Source organism: Gossypium hirsutum, chromosome A09 (genome assembly GCF_007990345.1).
Source record: "Gossypium hirsutum isolate 1008001.06 chromosome A09, Gossypium_hirsutum_v2.1, whole genome shotgun sequence".
NCBI classification, from domain to species: Eukaryota; Viridiplantae; Streptophyta; class Magnoliopsida; order Malvales; family Malvaceae; genus Gossypium; species Gossypium hirsutum.
The window spans coordinates 57,935,895-57,953,353 of record NC_053432.1 but is presented as its reverse complement, the minus strand read 5'-3'; the positions used below and the strand labels follow the sequence as shown (position 1 = coordinate 57,953,353).

The window sequence follows — 17,459 nt, the reverse complement described above, 5'->3', positions numbered from 1 at the left end:
TAAATATGTAAAAGTTTAGGGGTCAAAATGTAAATTTGCAAAAGTATAATTTATGGACCCGTTTGAATAATTTTAATAATAAATAAGTTAAATTGGGCATTATAGATCAAGAAAAATGTGAATCGGGACTTGATCGAGGAAAGAATAAAGTATACGACGACTAGGCTCAATTACCACCGTTTTGTACCGAGGTAAGTACATATGCAAATAATGTGATATGGTAGTATGTTTTAAATGCTTTAATATAATGTGATAAATGCTTTATTGTAATTTTGAATTATATGCTTATTGATTGTTATGAAAGCATGAATGTTATTATGGTTGTGATTTACGACATTACGAGCAAGTACGATGGAGATACTATATGCAAGTGAGAAAAAAATCTCGTTTGAACCTTAGTAATAGTTGAGGATATAAGTGACATGTCACTAGGAACTAAGGAGTCTGAACTCGTTGAGTGGTCCAGGTTCGTGAGATATGTGGCATCTGAGCTCGTTGAGAGGTCTGAGTTCATTATGGATGAAGCATCCAAGCTCGTTGAGAGGTCTGAGTTCATGGTGGATGCGATTCATGTAACATCCGAACTAGTTGAGAGGTCCAAGTTCATTATGGATGTGTTACATGTTATGTGGTAGCTTCGGCTACGTTTGTATATAAGGCACTTATGTGCAAGGTTTCTGTATATCCAACAGTATTCCGAATGTTCAATGGGTATTGTAAAGAATGTAATGAGAGTCCCGAGAAGGACATGTGAAAGAGGTATAGTTATGGATACTTACGATGAGTACAGGTATGTATATTAAACCCATGAGTAATGCCTTAATAAAGATTGGTTTACGATGAGCAAGTATATATATGTGCATATGATGAGTAAGCAAAGAGGTTTGAATGAAAGAATAATCTTTATGTATATATTATCATGTTTTTGCATGTTGATTGTTTCCCACTATTGCATATTATTTGCATGTGGACTTATTAAGCTTTAATGCTTACTCCCCTATCTTTTTCCATCCTTTGTAGTTTTGCCAAGCTAGTTCGGGGATCGGAAGCTGTCGGAGTACTCAATCACACTATCAAAAGACTATTGGGTATAGTGAAATTATTATTTTAAGTATGGCATGTATAGGAAACTTGGTCATTTTGTGATATGTGTCGTGCTATTTGGCCAAATTTTGAAGGCCTATGATAATGATGATTCATTTTGTAATGGCCATGTGATATGGCTCATACTTGATCATTTGGGTTGTAATCTAATTACCCATGCATGCATGTGCTAGTGTTTTGATGTTAGGACATGTTATTGCTTAGTGAATGCATGAAAATGATGTGATGTGTGGTTGATCGATGAATGTATGGAAAAGTATAAATCTAGTGCTAAAGGATAAGGGATGACCTAATATCTTAAAATGACTATGTGCATGAATACACAAATTGAATTTATGGTAACAAGTTTAATAATGCATGAAATTGGTGTGGAATGCCTCTAAATGGTGTAGCAAATGAGTGTGCAATAAAATGACATTATGAATATGTGAGAGTGCCATGGTGTGGAATGTTTGAGTACACAAATATGTCATGTTGCATGTTATAAAGTGTGTTTGAATGTATAAGTGATTGAGGGTGACCACTGGCTTGGAAAATAGCATCCAAAAAGGTCCACACGGGTAGACACACGGGCATGTGTCTAGGCCGTGTATGACACACAGTCTGCCCCATAGGCGTGTTGAATGGTCATGTGTCCCCTGCACTGAAAATTTCTAAGTCAGTATGTATCGTAGTAAACACACGGACAGAGACATGGCCGTGTGTCTCAGCCGTGTGGAGGACACGGCCTAGCGAACGGGCGTGTGCCTTAGCCGTGTGCCCCTAAATGAATGATGATGTCATAAACAGAATGTGCAGGTTTTTGGACACGGGCGATGCCACGAGCATGTCTAGGCCGTGTGAGGGACACAGGCCAAGGACATGGGTGTGTGCTCGGCTGTGTGAAAACCCCTGTAGGTTCAAAATGAAAAATAAATTTTAAAAATTCCACACAGATAAAGGATACGGGCTTGTCCCAAAGCACACGGACGTGTGCATTGCCTCCACGGGCGTGTGCATTGCCTCCACGGACGTGTGAGGCTTAAACCTAGAAACTTTCTTAGAATTTCCTTAAGTTCTCGGTTTAGTTCCAGGTTACTTCTAATGTATGTTTTGGACCTCATAGGTCCATGATAAGGACAAAATGATTTTTTTTGGTCGATTTTAATTTGGAATGAAATTTTATGACCCGTATTTTTCGTAAATACCTTGTTTATGTTCTGTAATGCCCCGTACCTTGTCTCAGTCTCGGGTACAGGTAAGGGGTGTTACATAGCTATTCAACATGTTTAAAACTTAGAAAATGGTAAAAATATAGTAATCATCACCTTAAGCCCTAAACTTAAACGTAAATTAATGAATTACTTTTGCTTCAAGAATAATGTAAGAGCAAAATTCAAGTTTTCATGACAATGTCGATTACTCCTAGTGCCAAGTATCCTTCAAATCAAAAATCTGCTTCGAAGGTCGATATGTAAAATCAAAGGCTTGTATTGAGTTCTTTCTATAGAGCTCTTTTGCGGCCTGGGGGGAGAAAACGCTCCCCCGCATAGGTATGGAGCGGGAAAAGGGCATTTTTTTTATCCTGGGAATCCTGGGTCGCAAGAGCTCAAAGGTAGAAGCAACCGAGTTGGCGGGAGGTTGATATGGAGTGAAAACACTTCCTACAAAATGTGTTTCCCATTAACATCTGGTAGGAAAGCGCATCTTGCAAGAAGCATTTTCATTTAACATGTCAAATGGAAACGCCTCCTACAGTGAGCGTTTTCTCTCTAGTCATTTTAGCCTCCCAACCAACTCGATTACTTCTTCCTCTAAGCCCCAACAACTCAGGATTCCCAAGATAAAAAAATTCCTTTTTATCCCACCTCATCCCTTATATAAATGCATGTTCCCGTCTTCCTAATTCAGTATCATAAATTGGTTTTTCTTTTTTATTGCATGTTGATATTTTCAGGTTTAAAGATTTATTTCTCTCTCACTTTGAGGGAGACATAGCCATAATTTTAAGTTGTGTTTGGGTTCACGATGATGTGATGGAGCTCGATAACCTACAAATTACAGTTGTCATGTGAGTATGATGCCATCACGCGAAAAATCGATATCACTTTGCAACTCCAGGTCCAAGTTGGCAAGATTTATACTATTTCAAGTTGAAGTGTAGCTAGAGCATCGAGGTTACAAAGGTTATGCTGTCAAAAGATGGAGCATAACCAGAGCCCTAGTTAATGGTGGTTATACGGGCATGACAACCAGTTTCTCCTCGTCAAAGGAACATGCTTTATAAAACCCACATGGAAGTGCGAAGAAGAAAAACGGAAGGCCTTCCAATATAATCAAGTAATTCATATTGTCCATGTCCACCAAAGGTAGTGACCCTGCTAGTAAAACATGTTACACCCCAATTATGTCAGCGATTATAATAAAGGGGTCACCACCTTCGGTGGTGATGGATAAGATGCATTACTTGGTTATACTGTAATGCCATTGCATTTTTCTTCCTCTTACTTCTGTTTTGGTTTTATAAAGTATCCTTCTCTGATGAGAAAAACTAATTGTCGTGCTCGGATAACCACTTCCAATTGGGGCCCTATTTATGCTCCATCCTTTAACAACATAACATTTGTAAGCTTGAAGCCCTAGTTATAGTTCAACCCCAGACTGTATAATCACTGTCAATCTGTACTTTAAGTTGCAATGCAATTCGACTTCCTGAGTGATGGCTCCATACTTACATGATGGATGAAATTTGTAGGTCACTCAGCTCCATGGCAGCATTGTAAATTCAAGCATTCCTTAAAACTATAACCGTGTCAATCTCAAACACAGATAAAAATAATCTACAAGCTTTTAATTTCCAACCATAAGAAAAAAAAATTAACTTTTAGCTAAGTGAAAACACATCCTACAAGGCACGTTTTCACTGTCACATCAGTGAAAATGCACCCTGTAAAACACGTTTTCAGGAGAGAATAAAAACGTGTCCTGCAGAGCGCGTTTTCCTTTCTCTTTCAAAAAACAACGTAAATCTGTAATTTTCTAGAAATTCATTCTAGTTTCTCAAATGAATTTTTTCAACATATTTATATAAATTAACCTTTATTCCATGGTATTTTTTTAAAAAAATAATGTCGTTTGAAAATTACGTAAAATCTTTGATTCATTCAGGTATCAAAATCATTAATAACAAATAATAAAATTACAAATTAAATACAAAATTATAATATTACCCAAAATCCTTCCCTAATTTTAAACTAGAAGTGAATGTTCGACCGAATCGAGTGAAAAAATTTTGCGTTAATCGAGTTGACGAGCCCTATTTTATCATCTTAACTCGATTTAAATTTTTTTTATTCTAATTGAGTCGAGTGAAATGAAATTCGAATCAAGTTGAATTAAGTGAAATTGTTCAAGTTAAATTAAAAAAATAAAAATAAACATGTCAAACTAAAATATTGTTACGATATAACTATTTCAATGTTAAAGCACATAAATTTGAAACCATATATATTTGAAAACATTTTTAAAGTAAAAAAAAAAAAAGAAAAAGATACTTTACTATGATAAACTTGAATAATTTATTTATTTATTTATTTAGATCTCCAAATTATTATTTTAGAAAATTTTTAAATTTTTAACTTTCTTTATATATTCTTTAGAATTTTTTGAAAAATTTTATAATTTTTTTAAAAATATAAAATTTTGATTTTTATAAATATTTTAAATTTTAAAAATTATTTTTAATTTTTTCAAATTATTTTAAATTTTTTTTGTAATTTTTGTTAACAGATAAATCAATTTACTCATTTTCAAAATTGACAAAAATCAAAAAATTATTTACACCAACCTGTTATTTGAATTATTCTAGTTATTCAAATTATAAAGTTCAACTAGACTCGAAACTCAAATTATTTTATCAAGGTGACTCAAATAATTCAATTCGATTAACTTAAAATTCAATTTTTTTTATTTTTTATAATTGAATTAAATTTTACTCAACCCTATTTTAAACTTGAGCTATTTTACCAAACTAACTCAAAACAATTAAATAATTATAAAAATAACTTAAATTTAAAAACATTTACTAGAATGACATGAAAAGAACAGTTGGGATATGGCCACCTCATGATCAGCACTCATGTCCTCAATCCCCAAAAAAATCACTTGATGACTGGAGCTGTGATTAAAAAAAAATATTGTTTCGGTACCGACAGTGTAATAGTCAATACCCATATGTACTTTTTATCATCCATATTTTTTAAAATACATGTCCTATTGGTATAAAATATATATATTTTTTCAGATGCCGTGTACCAAGTGATCGACATCGATTTTCAAAATTTTTGAATTTTTTTAAGATACTGTCACTCTCATGGAGGGCATCCTAACACCTTAAACAGCTTACCAAAATCTTCAAAGAATTAAGCTTTTTAGCCAAGAAACAAAAGAATATAATGGGCATTATTCTTTCTTCATGAAGACCCCATCATGCAGACCTTGCTATGCAGAAACTTGAAAGAAACCTCATAATATCATCATCACAGTGCGTTATTACTTCATGCATCTCTCGAGTTCACGTATTTACTTACAATCTCCTGCTCCATTAAATTCAAGTCCAGCTAATACCCAACCCGGTAGGAACCCGCAAGTGTACTAAGCAAAACCAAAAATACATTAAAGACGATGACATGGAAAAAGCAAAAGGCAGCCACAAGTTATAGCAATGACCAGATGAAGAATAATAAGCTTGTTTGGTAATAAAGATGAAAGCTATCGTTGATTGCAGTGCTTTCTTCTGATTGACCAGCATATTCCTCTTGTTTCTCGGCTAAAAGGCTTAATTCTTTGAAGATTTTGATAAACTGTTGAAGGTGTTCATTCATGGTGAATAAAGGTGTGCCGGCCATGGGAGTAATGACACCCCAAAAGATAGTTCTTTTACTAAAAAGTGGTGCCAGCCAGGGGAGTCAGGGCACCGTAAAAAATTGAGTCACCTGGTACACAGCACCCTAAAATAAATTATTTTTTATACCAATATAACATGTAATTTAGAAACTACAGATGAAAAAAATATAGATGTGTATTAGTCATTGTACTCTCAGCACAAAAAAAATATTTTTTAATCGCAGTTCCAATCATCATATGGTTTTTTGGAGATTAGGAACATGGACATGGGTACCGATTAGGGGATAGCATAATCCTTAGATACTGTTCCTTCCGAGTCATTTCAGTAAATGTTATTAAATTTGAATATTCTTGTAATTATTTAATTGTTTTGGGCAAATTTAGTAAAATAGCCTCAAACTTGTCTACTTAAACAGTGTTGACCATTAATCCGGACGCGATTCGGAGCAAAAGATAGAAACATTTAAGTAGTTATATATTTACAATACAAAAGTGTGGTCAAACTTTAAGAACTACAGTGTTATCCCCCTATCTTTGGCATTTAATTTAAATACATACGATTTTCATTTATTAGTTTTACTCGTTTTACTTATACGACATATTTAGTCAACCCTCCAAAATGGAAATTTGGGCTTCCCTTTCATAAGCACTTGGCCTTTAGTGACTAAATTTAAGAGTTTTTATTTTAAAATTTTAATATAATTAGGAATATAATCAAGGAAATTATTGCTATCCGACGGTTTAGAAAAACAGCTGTTAAGCAAGATGCTTCCTTCTCTTTTATCTTTTTGCAGGTTCTTCCACGGGGTCTTTCAGTACTTGCTTAAGCTATTTGCCAAAAAAAAAATTTAATGTATATTTATTAAATAGTTATAATAATTGAAAATATTGTTTCATTAATTAAAAAGTTTAATTCAAAAAATCCTTTTAAAAATATTAATTTTTTAGTAAATTAAATGAAAAATGTTCTCATTAGATATAAAATATTTTAAATCATTTTATAATTATTATCATTTTATTATGTTTAAATATATGATTTATTTTACAAGTGAGAATACGTGAATAAAAAAAGTAAAAATGTTTTTCATTAATCATAAATAGCACCCTTATTAAAAAAACCACTAATAAGTAAAGGATAATCAAAATCAAAATAAATCATATCATCGCAATTATCCGCTCATTTGGCGAAATGATGCGTAACAAGATTAGTAGTTCTATTAATAAAAGAAAATGAAATAGAAGAAAAGGTTCTAGTGATGTCCCAAGCTTTTAGAAGGTGATCACACGAACAAAGCCTATTAACCTTCGCAATTTAATATAATTTGATTCTTCTATTTTCGTAATATTATTAATTAATTTAAGTGATTATTTAATTTATTATTTTAATTTAAATATTGATGTTAATTTATTTTCTTAAAAATAATCATTTCTAGTTTTTGTGTGTAGGTGTGAAAAATATTATATTTTAAAAATTAATTATGTCTAACATTTTAATCGAAATAATTTTAATAATTAATTATTTAAACTAAATTAATTTCATTGTAAAAGTAGAATATTAGATTAAATGAAATTAAAATGTAAAAATTAAGTCACATATATAAGCAGAGAGATCAAAATTGAAATTTAACCATTATCTTGTAATAATTATAAATGAATAAAAGAACTTGACACATATTATGACATTAGACCTCTTATGGTCTTTCTTTTATATTGCAGTTAAAATTGAGTTGGATTTGATTGAACATTCAATCTTTCATTAATCAATATATTGATTTTTTTTAAAAAAACTTTACAAGTATAGTACAATTAATATACAATTGTAATTACATATTTGAGTAACCACAAAATAGAATCAAACTATTATGGTACATATGGACTAAGAATTGAAATAATCTAGAATAAAATTAACTAATCGGAAGAAATACACACATGACAACAACAGAATGTAAAACTAGTTGACCGATACATATAATTACGTACGGTGAGTCTTGAACCACAGTATTCAAAACCTATGACCTTTACTTTTGCCAATTGTTACAAGTGGATATTCAAAAAACCACATATATAAAAATCAAGATGTTGAATGAACTGATTCCAATTGGTTCAATCAGCCACACATATAATCCATTCCAAGTGGGTTCTCAAAAACCATGATTTTCCATTTTAACTAGTTGTTTCGTTTCTCAATTTTCTTTTTATTTTTTTATTAGATCGTAATAATTTAAATTATTGTCAGTTCTGGATGTGAAAGATCTTCTTACCCCTTTGGTTGTGCAACATATACCTTTTCCTTCAAGAAATCATTCAAGAAAACTCTCTTAACATTTGAAATAATTTGATGCTAAAATGTGCAACCACTGCAAGTAACAATAGAATTGCCTAGGCCTTGCTACTGGGGTAAATGCTTCTTCAAAACCAATGCCCTCTACTTGAGTGTATCCCTAAGAAACAAATTTGGATTTATTCCTTGTGATGTTTCCCTAATCATTTGTCTTATATTTGAAAACTCATTTGGTGTTAATAATGTTGCAACCAGATGGTCAAGGAACCAGTTCCCATACTTCATTTCTTTCTTATTAATGCAACTCTTCTTGCATGACCTGAATAATTTTAATAAATATATACATGGGTCATTGATTATGGGTCATATAAAGAGATTCTACTTTGGGGTTTTTTTTTTTATTATCTTTATCAGAACTTTTTTCAATTTCTTTACTAATATCGCCAAAAACATTGATATGTTAAAAAACCATTGGGTGTGTTGAGAGGAAAGTATAACCTAAAAATAAATAGTCTTAAATTATTTTATTTGGTTAGGGGTATGCCTTAAGTAGGGCAAATGAACAATTTTTTTAGGGGAGAATTTAATTGTATTATTTTACAATAGTAAAAATACAATTTTATCATTTTAATAATTTATATTTTTATAATTTTTAAAAAATTAAATCAAATTTTTTATCATTGGGGGCTAAAGTGTAATTTTACTATTACTAATTTAAAATTTTATAAATTATAAATGGGCCCAAATATGATAAAAAATCAAATATGGTGGCGAGAGAGCTGTGTCATTTTGTATCCATTTATATTAAAACATATAGAAAAGAATAAAATAATATGTTATAGTCGATGAAGGTGTTTGGTAAATAGAGTTTTAAAACTTTTTTAGCTAATTTGGGCACAAATAGAGGATTGGGTAGTCAAACCCTCTAATTTGCAGTGCTTAGTGAATGGAAGTTTATAAGAACTTGTTAAATTAAAACCTCGAAAACAAAAAACACAGGGATGGGTAGCTTTTTTCACAGTTGATTGGGAATGAAATGAGTAGAATGACATATCTGATCATGTTTACTAAAAAATTACTTCCTTTGCCACATGCTCTTAATTTATTTTCAATTTATTTATGTAAAATGATTTCTTATGCAATTTTATATTAATTGAAATATGCTACTTGACAAATTTATTTAGAGTGTGATATAATTATCACTAATTTACAGACTAGGAACATGACATAATTATCACTAAAAATATAGTTTATAATTATATTGATACACTATTAAGATTTATCAATTTTCACATGGTTAATATTTGCAAATAAGGAACTTAAGAAATTTGTTTATTTAATTTTTCAAAAATATTCACTAATTAATTTTCATAATGGATGTTTTAATTCCTTAGTAATAGTGTTTTATTTCAATAATTTCACTCAATAAAGACTAAAGTATTATAAACAAATAAAGGCTTAACAATAAAATGTGTCATGCCCTTATTTGTCATTTTACCCATATCAACTTTCAGCTATCAACTAAGTTTTACCAAACACTTTTAAATAAATAGTTAATAGAACCAGTTGGTCAAATTAGTTAATAGAACTAGTTGGTCAACCCGGCCACTGCAATCAACAATCAACTATCAACCAATTGCCAAATAGTGTAAATATATAAATCTATAAATAGAAAGGGGGATAAATAGGAGAGACATATCCATTAGGTTAATTGATTACCAAGAATGGATCCTTTAGCGAAAATCTTCTTACAATTCTTGCAATTTTTTGCTAATTTTACATTCTATTTTACATCTCGAAACATGGAAAAGGAAAAGGGAAAGCCCTTCCTGGTCCCCAACCCTTGCCAATCATTGGGAACCTCCATATGTTAGGCATGCTTCCACACCAATCCCAGTTGGCCAAAAAACATGGTGCTATAATGTCTATAAGGCTAGGCTCTGTCCCAGCTATTGTTGTTTCATCCCCTTAAGTCGCCGAGATATTTCTTAAGACACATGACATTGTTTTCGCAAGTAGACCAAAATTTCAAGTGCTACAATCAATTTACAATGGTAAAATGGGCATAGCATTCACAGAATATGGACCATATTTTTCAGTTTGAGGAAGTTTTGTAATCAACAACTTTTTACTACATCGAAAATTGAATCATTTGCATCATCGAGGAAAAATGTGCTAACATATTTCATTGAATCTTTGAAGGAAGCAGCAGCAGAAAAGGAAGTGGTTAACATTAGTAAGAAGGTGGGGAATCTTAATGCAGAAATTATTCTTAATAAGATTTTAGGGCCTGTGAAGAAGTATAAGGAATTTAACCTTAAAGAGCTTATTGAAGAGCTTCTTTACATGGTAGGAGTTTTCAATCTTGTAGATTTTGTGCCTTTTTTGGGTGCTTTTGACCTACAGGTATTGTGTTTCTGTGTATTTTAATATACTATATCAAAACAAATTAACCATACACATTATGAACAACTACTGAATGAATGATGTTAATTATTGTCAACCATGTAGGGACTCAAAGCCCATACAAGGATTCTTGGTGAAAAACTTGACAAAGCCCTCAAGACGATCATTAATGACCATCAACAACAAAAACAGGATGATTTCATCAGTACGATGCTTACAGAGCAAATAAATCCTAACGGTGATATAATGGACCGAAATTGCATCAAAGCCATAACAGTAGATATGATTGTGGCTTCCTTGGACACCTCAACTGCTCTATTGGAATGGGCTTTATTAGCGCTCATTAAGCATCCAAGGGTAATGTCAAAACTCCAAAAAGAGTTAGAAAGAATTATCAGAATGAGAATGGTGGAGGAAAATGATTTACCAAAATTGGAGTACCTAGACATGGTTGTGAAAGAAACTTTAAGGCTTTATCTTGTTGCACCTATGCTAATTCCTCGTGAGTCAATGGAGGACATAGTTATTGATGGTTGTTACATACCGAAAAGGTCAAGGGTCATTGTGAACGTTTAGTCACCAAATGAATTGGGCATGACTGAGAAATTTAGTTCCACGTTTCCAAGAAAGAATAATCTCTGTGCCAAGCCTATTTATCGCATGTAGAAATGCAAATTTCAAGATAATATTTGTATTGTGATATAACAGGATGTATCGGTATAATAAAGTTGGGGCATTTTGAAAATGGTATGCATTTTATTCTTTGTCGCAATATATATTGACAACACATCACACCTAATAAAATCTCTCAAAATCAAATAAATATAATCAAACTTTTTGTGGTAATATAATTAATTTTTTATTAGATAATTGAATTTTCTAACACATTGCATTAGTTAAGTTATTGTCTGCATTTATACACCAAGAGTAAATAAGAATTTGTTTGAAAATGCAATAAATCATTCATGCGTTGCTAGTAATTTAACTTCTTCTCTTGACTTGTTTTATTATTCTTGAAACTTACAACAACTTGTTTTCGCACTAGAAGATTGACAAGAAAAATATTAGAGTACATAAGAATAGAAAATAACTATAAGTCTATAACACTAAGAATTAAAGAGGGGCAAGTGAAGTATAAGGATCAATGATGGTAGGAAAGAAAAAAAAAGGTAAGAAGATCCAATGGAACTAAAAAATAAGAAGAAAGAGACAAAAGAAGAATAAAAAAACAAGATAAAAATAATTTTGTAGTAATCAAAGACTTTGCTCTGTTTATTTATTTAGTTAAAATATTTCATAAGTTTTTATATTTTTCATAAATTTAAAATTTAACTTTTATACTTTTATTTTTAAAAATTTAGTCTTTATACTTTTTAATTTACGAAGAATATCGAGACTTGTGGCATGCTTTTAACTTGAATATTTTTTGCTTTCACTTTGACCAAATCTGTTTAATCCTTTTTGGCTTGCATTGGAAAAACACAAAGTAGAAAAATACCTAATTAAATTTTTTTATTTTAATTTTTATAATCTAAATTGTAGCTATCAAGGTTTGTTAAGTATTGTGTTCCAAAACCACGTTTCAAGTCAAATCATTTTTTTTTAAATTTGTCCTTCATTTATAATAATAATATGTAAATATAATTTATATTCAAATTAAATTTTACAAAAAATACTAATAATTGGTTGGGTGTAATGGTAAGTGACATTGCATCCCTAAAGGATGAACCTAGGTTCAAACTTTAGAGATAACATTGTTGAATGGGGCAACTACGAATATAAAAAATGAACCGTAAAACAGACATATATAATATAAAAAATATTTAAAAAATTTATATTATTTACATAAAAGTATTTAAAATTTATATTTCGTATATCATAATATTAGCAGTAATTTATTATAATATTTTTTTTATATATTTTCATGATAATCTTATTTGAATATATGTTAAAACCAAAATAATTCAAACATGACAACACGGCATCATTGTAATAATAATCGTAAAGACACAAGGAAAGAACGGTATTTTACATTTGAATAAATTATCTTGTAACACCTCAAATCCGATCCGATGAACCAGATCTGAACCTTGGGTGTTACCACTCTAATATAGATGTAACTTAACTCTACTTAGACAAATTACAATTGATTTGAACTACTTAATTACAAGACTTCATAGTATAATACGTAAGTATAAACATTGAATAATTTCAGTTATAATATTAGGGAATTTGATTACAAGTATTACTAAAATGATGTCTTGGTCTAACGTAGTTGTCCCGATTCAAGGGTTTTTATGTTCCAAATTGACTCGATCACGCCATCAAAGCTTGCTCTATATGTATAACAATTTGATACGCTGCTCCTTGGACATAGTCCTAAGATCGTTTCCCCCAGGCACAACCTCACATTCAACCTGAAATAGAAAACACAATCCATGTAAGTTCATGAGAACTTAGTGAGAAATAATCATTTATACCTTAGTCATTGATTCCCATAATTGGGCGAATAGTCCATCACCAGATGATACGATCCGCCTCGGGTGAGTCGAGTCGTATTAGTGATTGCCCGATCATCGACAAGAAGTTACGTTAGGTTTAATTGAGTTGAAGGAATGGCCGAAGAAGAAAGAGGGGTACGAACGAATTGGTAGGAATGAAATGGTATGAACGAAGGGATATGAACAAATTGGTCGGTTTAGGTTCGATTTGGTAAAGAAGAAATGGGTTTAAAAGAAATATGAATTGAACAAAAAGTGCAAACAAGAACCAATACCGATATGGTATCGACCCGTTGTTTATAGGCCCTTTGAGTTCGGTTTAAGCTTGGTGAAGGAAACCTCGACCCACTATCTAACAAGATAGGAACCTCGGTATTGTTCGAACGCCACACTACGGGTAGTGATAAGTTCAGGTTCGACAAAGGAAACGGTTGACGCAGCTAGATCGCTAGGAAAGGCAATCGAATCTTTGAATGAAATGGAGAAAAAGTTGCCTCACAATTTTGGTAGCATTAACATTAACAAAGAGTCAAAAGTCTTTAAACAAAGAAATGAACTAGCTATTTATAGCATTTAGAAGGCTAGCCGAATAGCTAACTTAAGCTAGCTGAACAGCCTTTGTTTTAAACCTAATTAAGTTAGAAAATTCCAGAATATATTTAGGAAAATTCCTTGAAACTTCTCAGCCATGGAAAAAGTCAATGGATAGCCTTTTGAAGCTTCTAGTAGCTGAACAATTATAGAGGAGCTAAAATGAGTTAAATGGGCAAGCTTGAATTCAGCCAAGGGGGTGTACTTCATTAATTGGACAGCCTTGGTTAGCTGAAAAGTGTTGAGCTTATTAAAGGCAACTTGGAGCACCTCAATAGACCTTTAAGTGTGAAACCGAATGTGAGCAGCCTCCCTTGTATGAACACACTAAACCGAATAGCCTATAGGTGTGAAAGGAATGTTCAGCAAATGTGAAAACATTCAAATTGTTTTGGAGAGCTGATCAAACACTTTGAAAAGAACAAACAGCAGGTTGAGGTGGCTGTTGCAATAACCGAACCATCATGCCTCTTGGAGAAGAGAAACAGCAGTTGTCTAGCTTTAATGTCAACCCTACAATGTACCTACACCTAAATTAATTCAGCTCATTAATTCAACTTAGACACATTAATTCCAGTAGCTCAAAGACACATTTAAATCATGTAATAAGCTAGGACAAATTAAAAACATGTTGGAACTAAGACACATTAAATTCGGCTGCACTAAATAACAAGAAATAATTTCGTCCTAATTTAGACACTTTAAATTGCTGTAGCATAACACATTAATTTCATGTTCTGATTTTTGGACAAATTAAATACTTTAATATTTGTTGAGCTAAAAGTAACGTGCAATTTATTTAATTAATTAAAAATGCAAAGCTGGAAAAATAAAAAGGAGCTCAATTGAGCTGAAACGAGATATAGGTGTATGAGCTAGTGATGAGCTGGGGGTAAGCTCGTGAGCTAAATCTGAGCTAGGTTCGGACTCGTAAGCTGGACTCGAGCTGGGGAGCTGGACATGAGCTGAATCTGAAGTAGTAGCAAGTTGCAAGGTGAACTAGAAGAGTTAATATAAGCTTCTTCACTGCAGCTGGGCTGAGTTTCATCCCAAATTCGAGCAACAAGAGCTGAAATAGAATCTTTGAAAGCCTTAGCTTAAGCTTGGGTGATAGGGCCTTGTGGTAGCGTCAGATGATCTTTACTCGAACTAGCTGAACCGTTGGGCGCGCTCGCATCACCATCAGATCATTTTCTTAAAATCTTTAGCTGCTTGTCACCAAGAACAATTTACTATTAACGAAATATAATAATTCCTTTTGTCTATTATACCATGGTCAATTTTCCTTAACATTGTTTCATTAGTGGCTTCATCCTTTTAGAACTTCTTCCTTTCATACTAATCTTAATCATGATTCTTTTACTCAATGCTCTTTGTAAAACCAAGTTTAAATTTGCTTTCTTTACCTTATCTTTCTTTCACTGCCCTTTCTTCTTACTGTTAACTGATAGATGCCCTTCATCAAACGATCAGATGTAGCCTTTACTCAGGTTTGTTCTTTAATTTGACTTAACCCATACTTGGAAGTCACCACATGTTCTGGCGCATTCCATTTTCTCTGTTCTTGTCTTAAGAACATGCAGGATATGCCAAAACATTTCGTACGAAGCTCGCCACAAAGGAAGCTTATTAGAATATATCATCGAAGGTGTAACATGATATGCAATAGTGGCTTTTCCTTTTAAGTTCATTACAACTATCGTTCCTTCAAATTTCGCCATGGATACCATTTCCTTCTCTTAGGGTCCGCCACAAAGGCGTTTCCTTCAAATGGTTGCCACAATGGCTCCTTTTTTCATAGATCATCGCAAAGGCTTTCCATGCAAAATATGCCACAAAGGCGGTCCTTATGAAGTTTGTAATAAAGGCATTCCTTTCATATTTCACCACGAAGGCTACTTTTTTCATAACGTGTTTTACTATATGGGTTCGCTTAGATTCACACTTTGTGAGGTTTACCCATCATCGTATTGGGACACGCACAGAACCCTTTGGGTAATCACCTTCCTTAAGTTCTTTCTATATGATGCCATAACACAACTATTGTCTTACATGATATGGTGCCATGCCCATGGACTCTCTTTCACATATTCATATAAGAGATTGTGTTTTTAGTCCTGATGGACCTCTTTAGACCCACTCTCATCAGAATATTTCAAATAGCATACAAGTAAGACCCATATACATAAACCAGACATATAGAGCCAACCATACTTCACACCGACTTACCTGAACTCCATAAATCTATACCAAATATGCATATCATCCTCAACAAACATTATCACAATCATATACATACATCAATAACCATACAGAGGGTCACATACATAGCATATTGTAACCTCCAGTATCATAGCATTATCTATCAACCACTCTCTTACATATTTACAAGTGCTATCTTCATATAAACATGAGCCAGCATAGGAACTCACTTGATTCTCTCCTACTGCAGTTCAAAGCTTCAAATCCAGACTTCTATTGTGCAATCAGCGGCAACTCTTGCTACAAAACAATGAAGCCCATCAAGGTCTATTCAGATACTCCTTTTCCCATCATTTTTAACACTAAAAATCCCCAAGTAGAGTCTTTTTATCCTTTATCTTATTGATATACCAAATCTAACAGATTTACTCTTCACAACACAATATGCAAAGTCATAAACCTCACCTCAACATAGCGTAATCACTAGTAAAGATCCAAATTTTCAACTTTAGCTCAAGAGAGAGAAAGAAATACTTTGGGTTCCTTTAGATCTAGAAAGAAATACTTCTTGAAGAAGGAAGAAGACTCCCTATTTTTAGACCTAAATGTCTATATATAGAACTCAAGCTCTTATTGGAACCTACCATGTGTCACACACCTTCAAAGCTACCTTTTATAAATGGTTTACATCTATAAATAGAAATAAGCTATTTTTATATTCTTGGTTCATCCCTTTGCTCCTTTCTAACTACTTCGTTAGAACGTTACTAGCACAACAACGAAATAAACTGGACATACAATACATTTGGCAGAAATCCTCAACACTCTTACCAAATCTCTTATTCTTTATAACTTAATACATTTGAGAACAATCCTAGCTTAGCAATCCAATATCTACTATACGACCGATCTATATATCAGAATAGCACTATGCCACTCAGGTTACTTTTGGTTACTCTCCAAATTCAAAACTCGCCCAAAACTGGGTATTACATATCTCATCACTGATGAAATCTTTTTAAATTTATATGAGTTGTATTTATATGCAATTTAATATTTAAAATATTATTTATATATTCAAATTAAATTTTACAAATAAAATATATTAATTGTTTAAAAGTATTTAAAATTTAGATTTCATATATTTAATATTAACAAATTTGAATATCATTTAAATTAACTTGGTTTTACTTTACAATTTCATTTCAATAAATATTAAACTTAAACCGAGGTCACTCTAAAATAGGGTTTGTTTTATTTTGGTCACTCTTTTTTCTCAATTCAATCATTTTAAATCAAATAATTGATCAAGCTAGTCATTCCCATTAAAATCTTTCATTATACACTAACGGAATGCTAACGTAGTACATTATGCAATTGAATGACGACACATGGTAAATTTTTTTTTACTTTTGACTAAAACTTAAGAACCTTTCTGTAATTATTCCAAAACACTTTTCCATTCGGCTAGTCCCTTGTTCCAAAGACCA

General features: G+C 32.1%; 1 protein-coding gene across 1 annotated transcript in view; it reads left to right on the top strand.

Moving 5' to 3' along the window:
- Window positions 1–11,251, top strand: part of LOC121206008 (cytochrome P450 CYP736A12-like) — a 42,664-nt gene extending 31,413 nt beyond the window's left edge. Inside the window, exons 4-5 of the mRNA XM_041076165.1 lie at window positions 10,472–10,675; window positions 10,781–11,251. Of these exons, the coding sequence (XP_040932099.1) occupies window positions 10,472–10,675; window positions 10,781–11,251 (675 nt within the window). The remainder of the gene's footprint in view (window positions 1–10,471; window positions 10,676–10,780) is intronic.
- The last annotated feature ends 6,208 nt before the right edge of the window (window positions 11,252–17,459 follow it).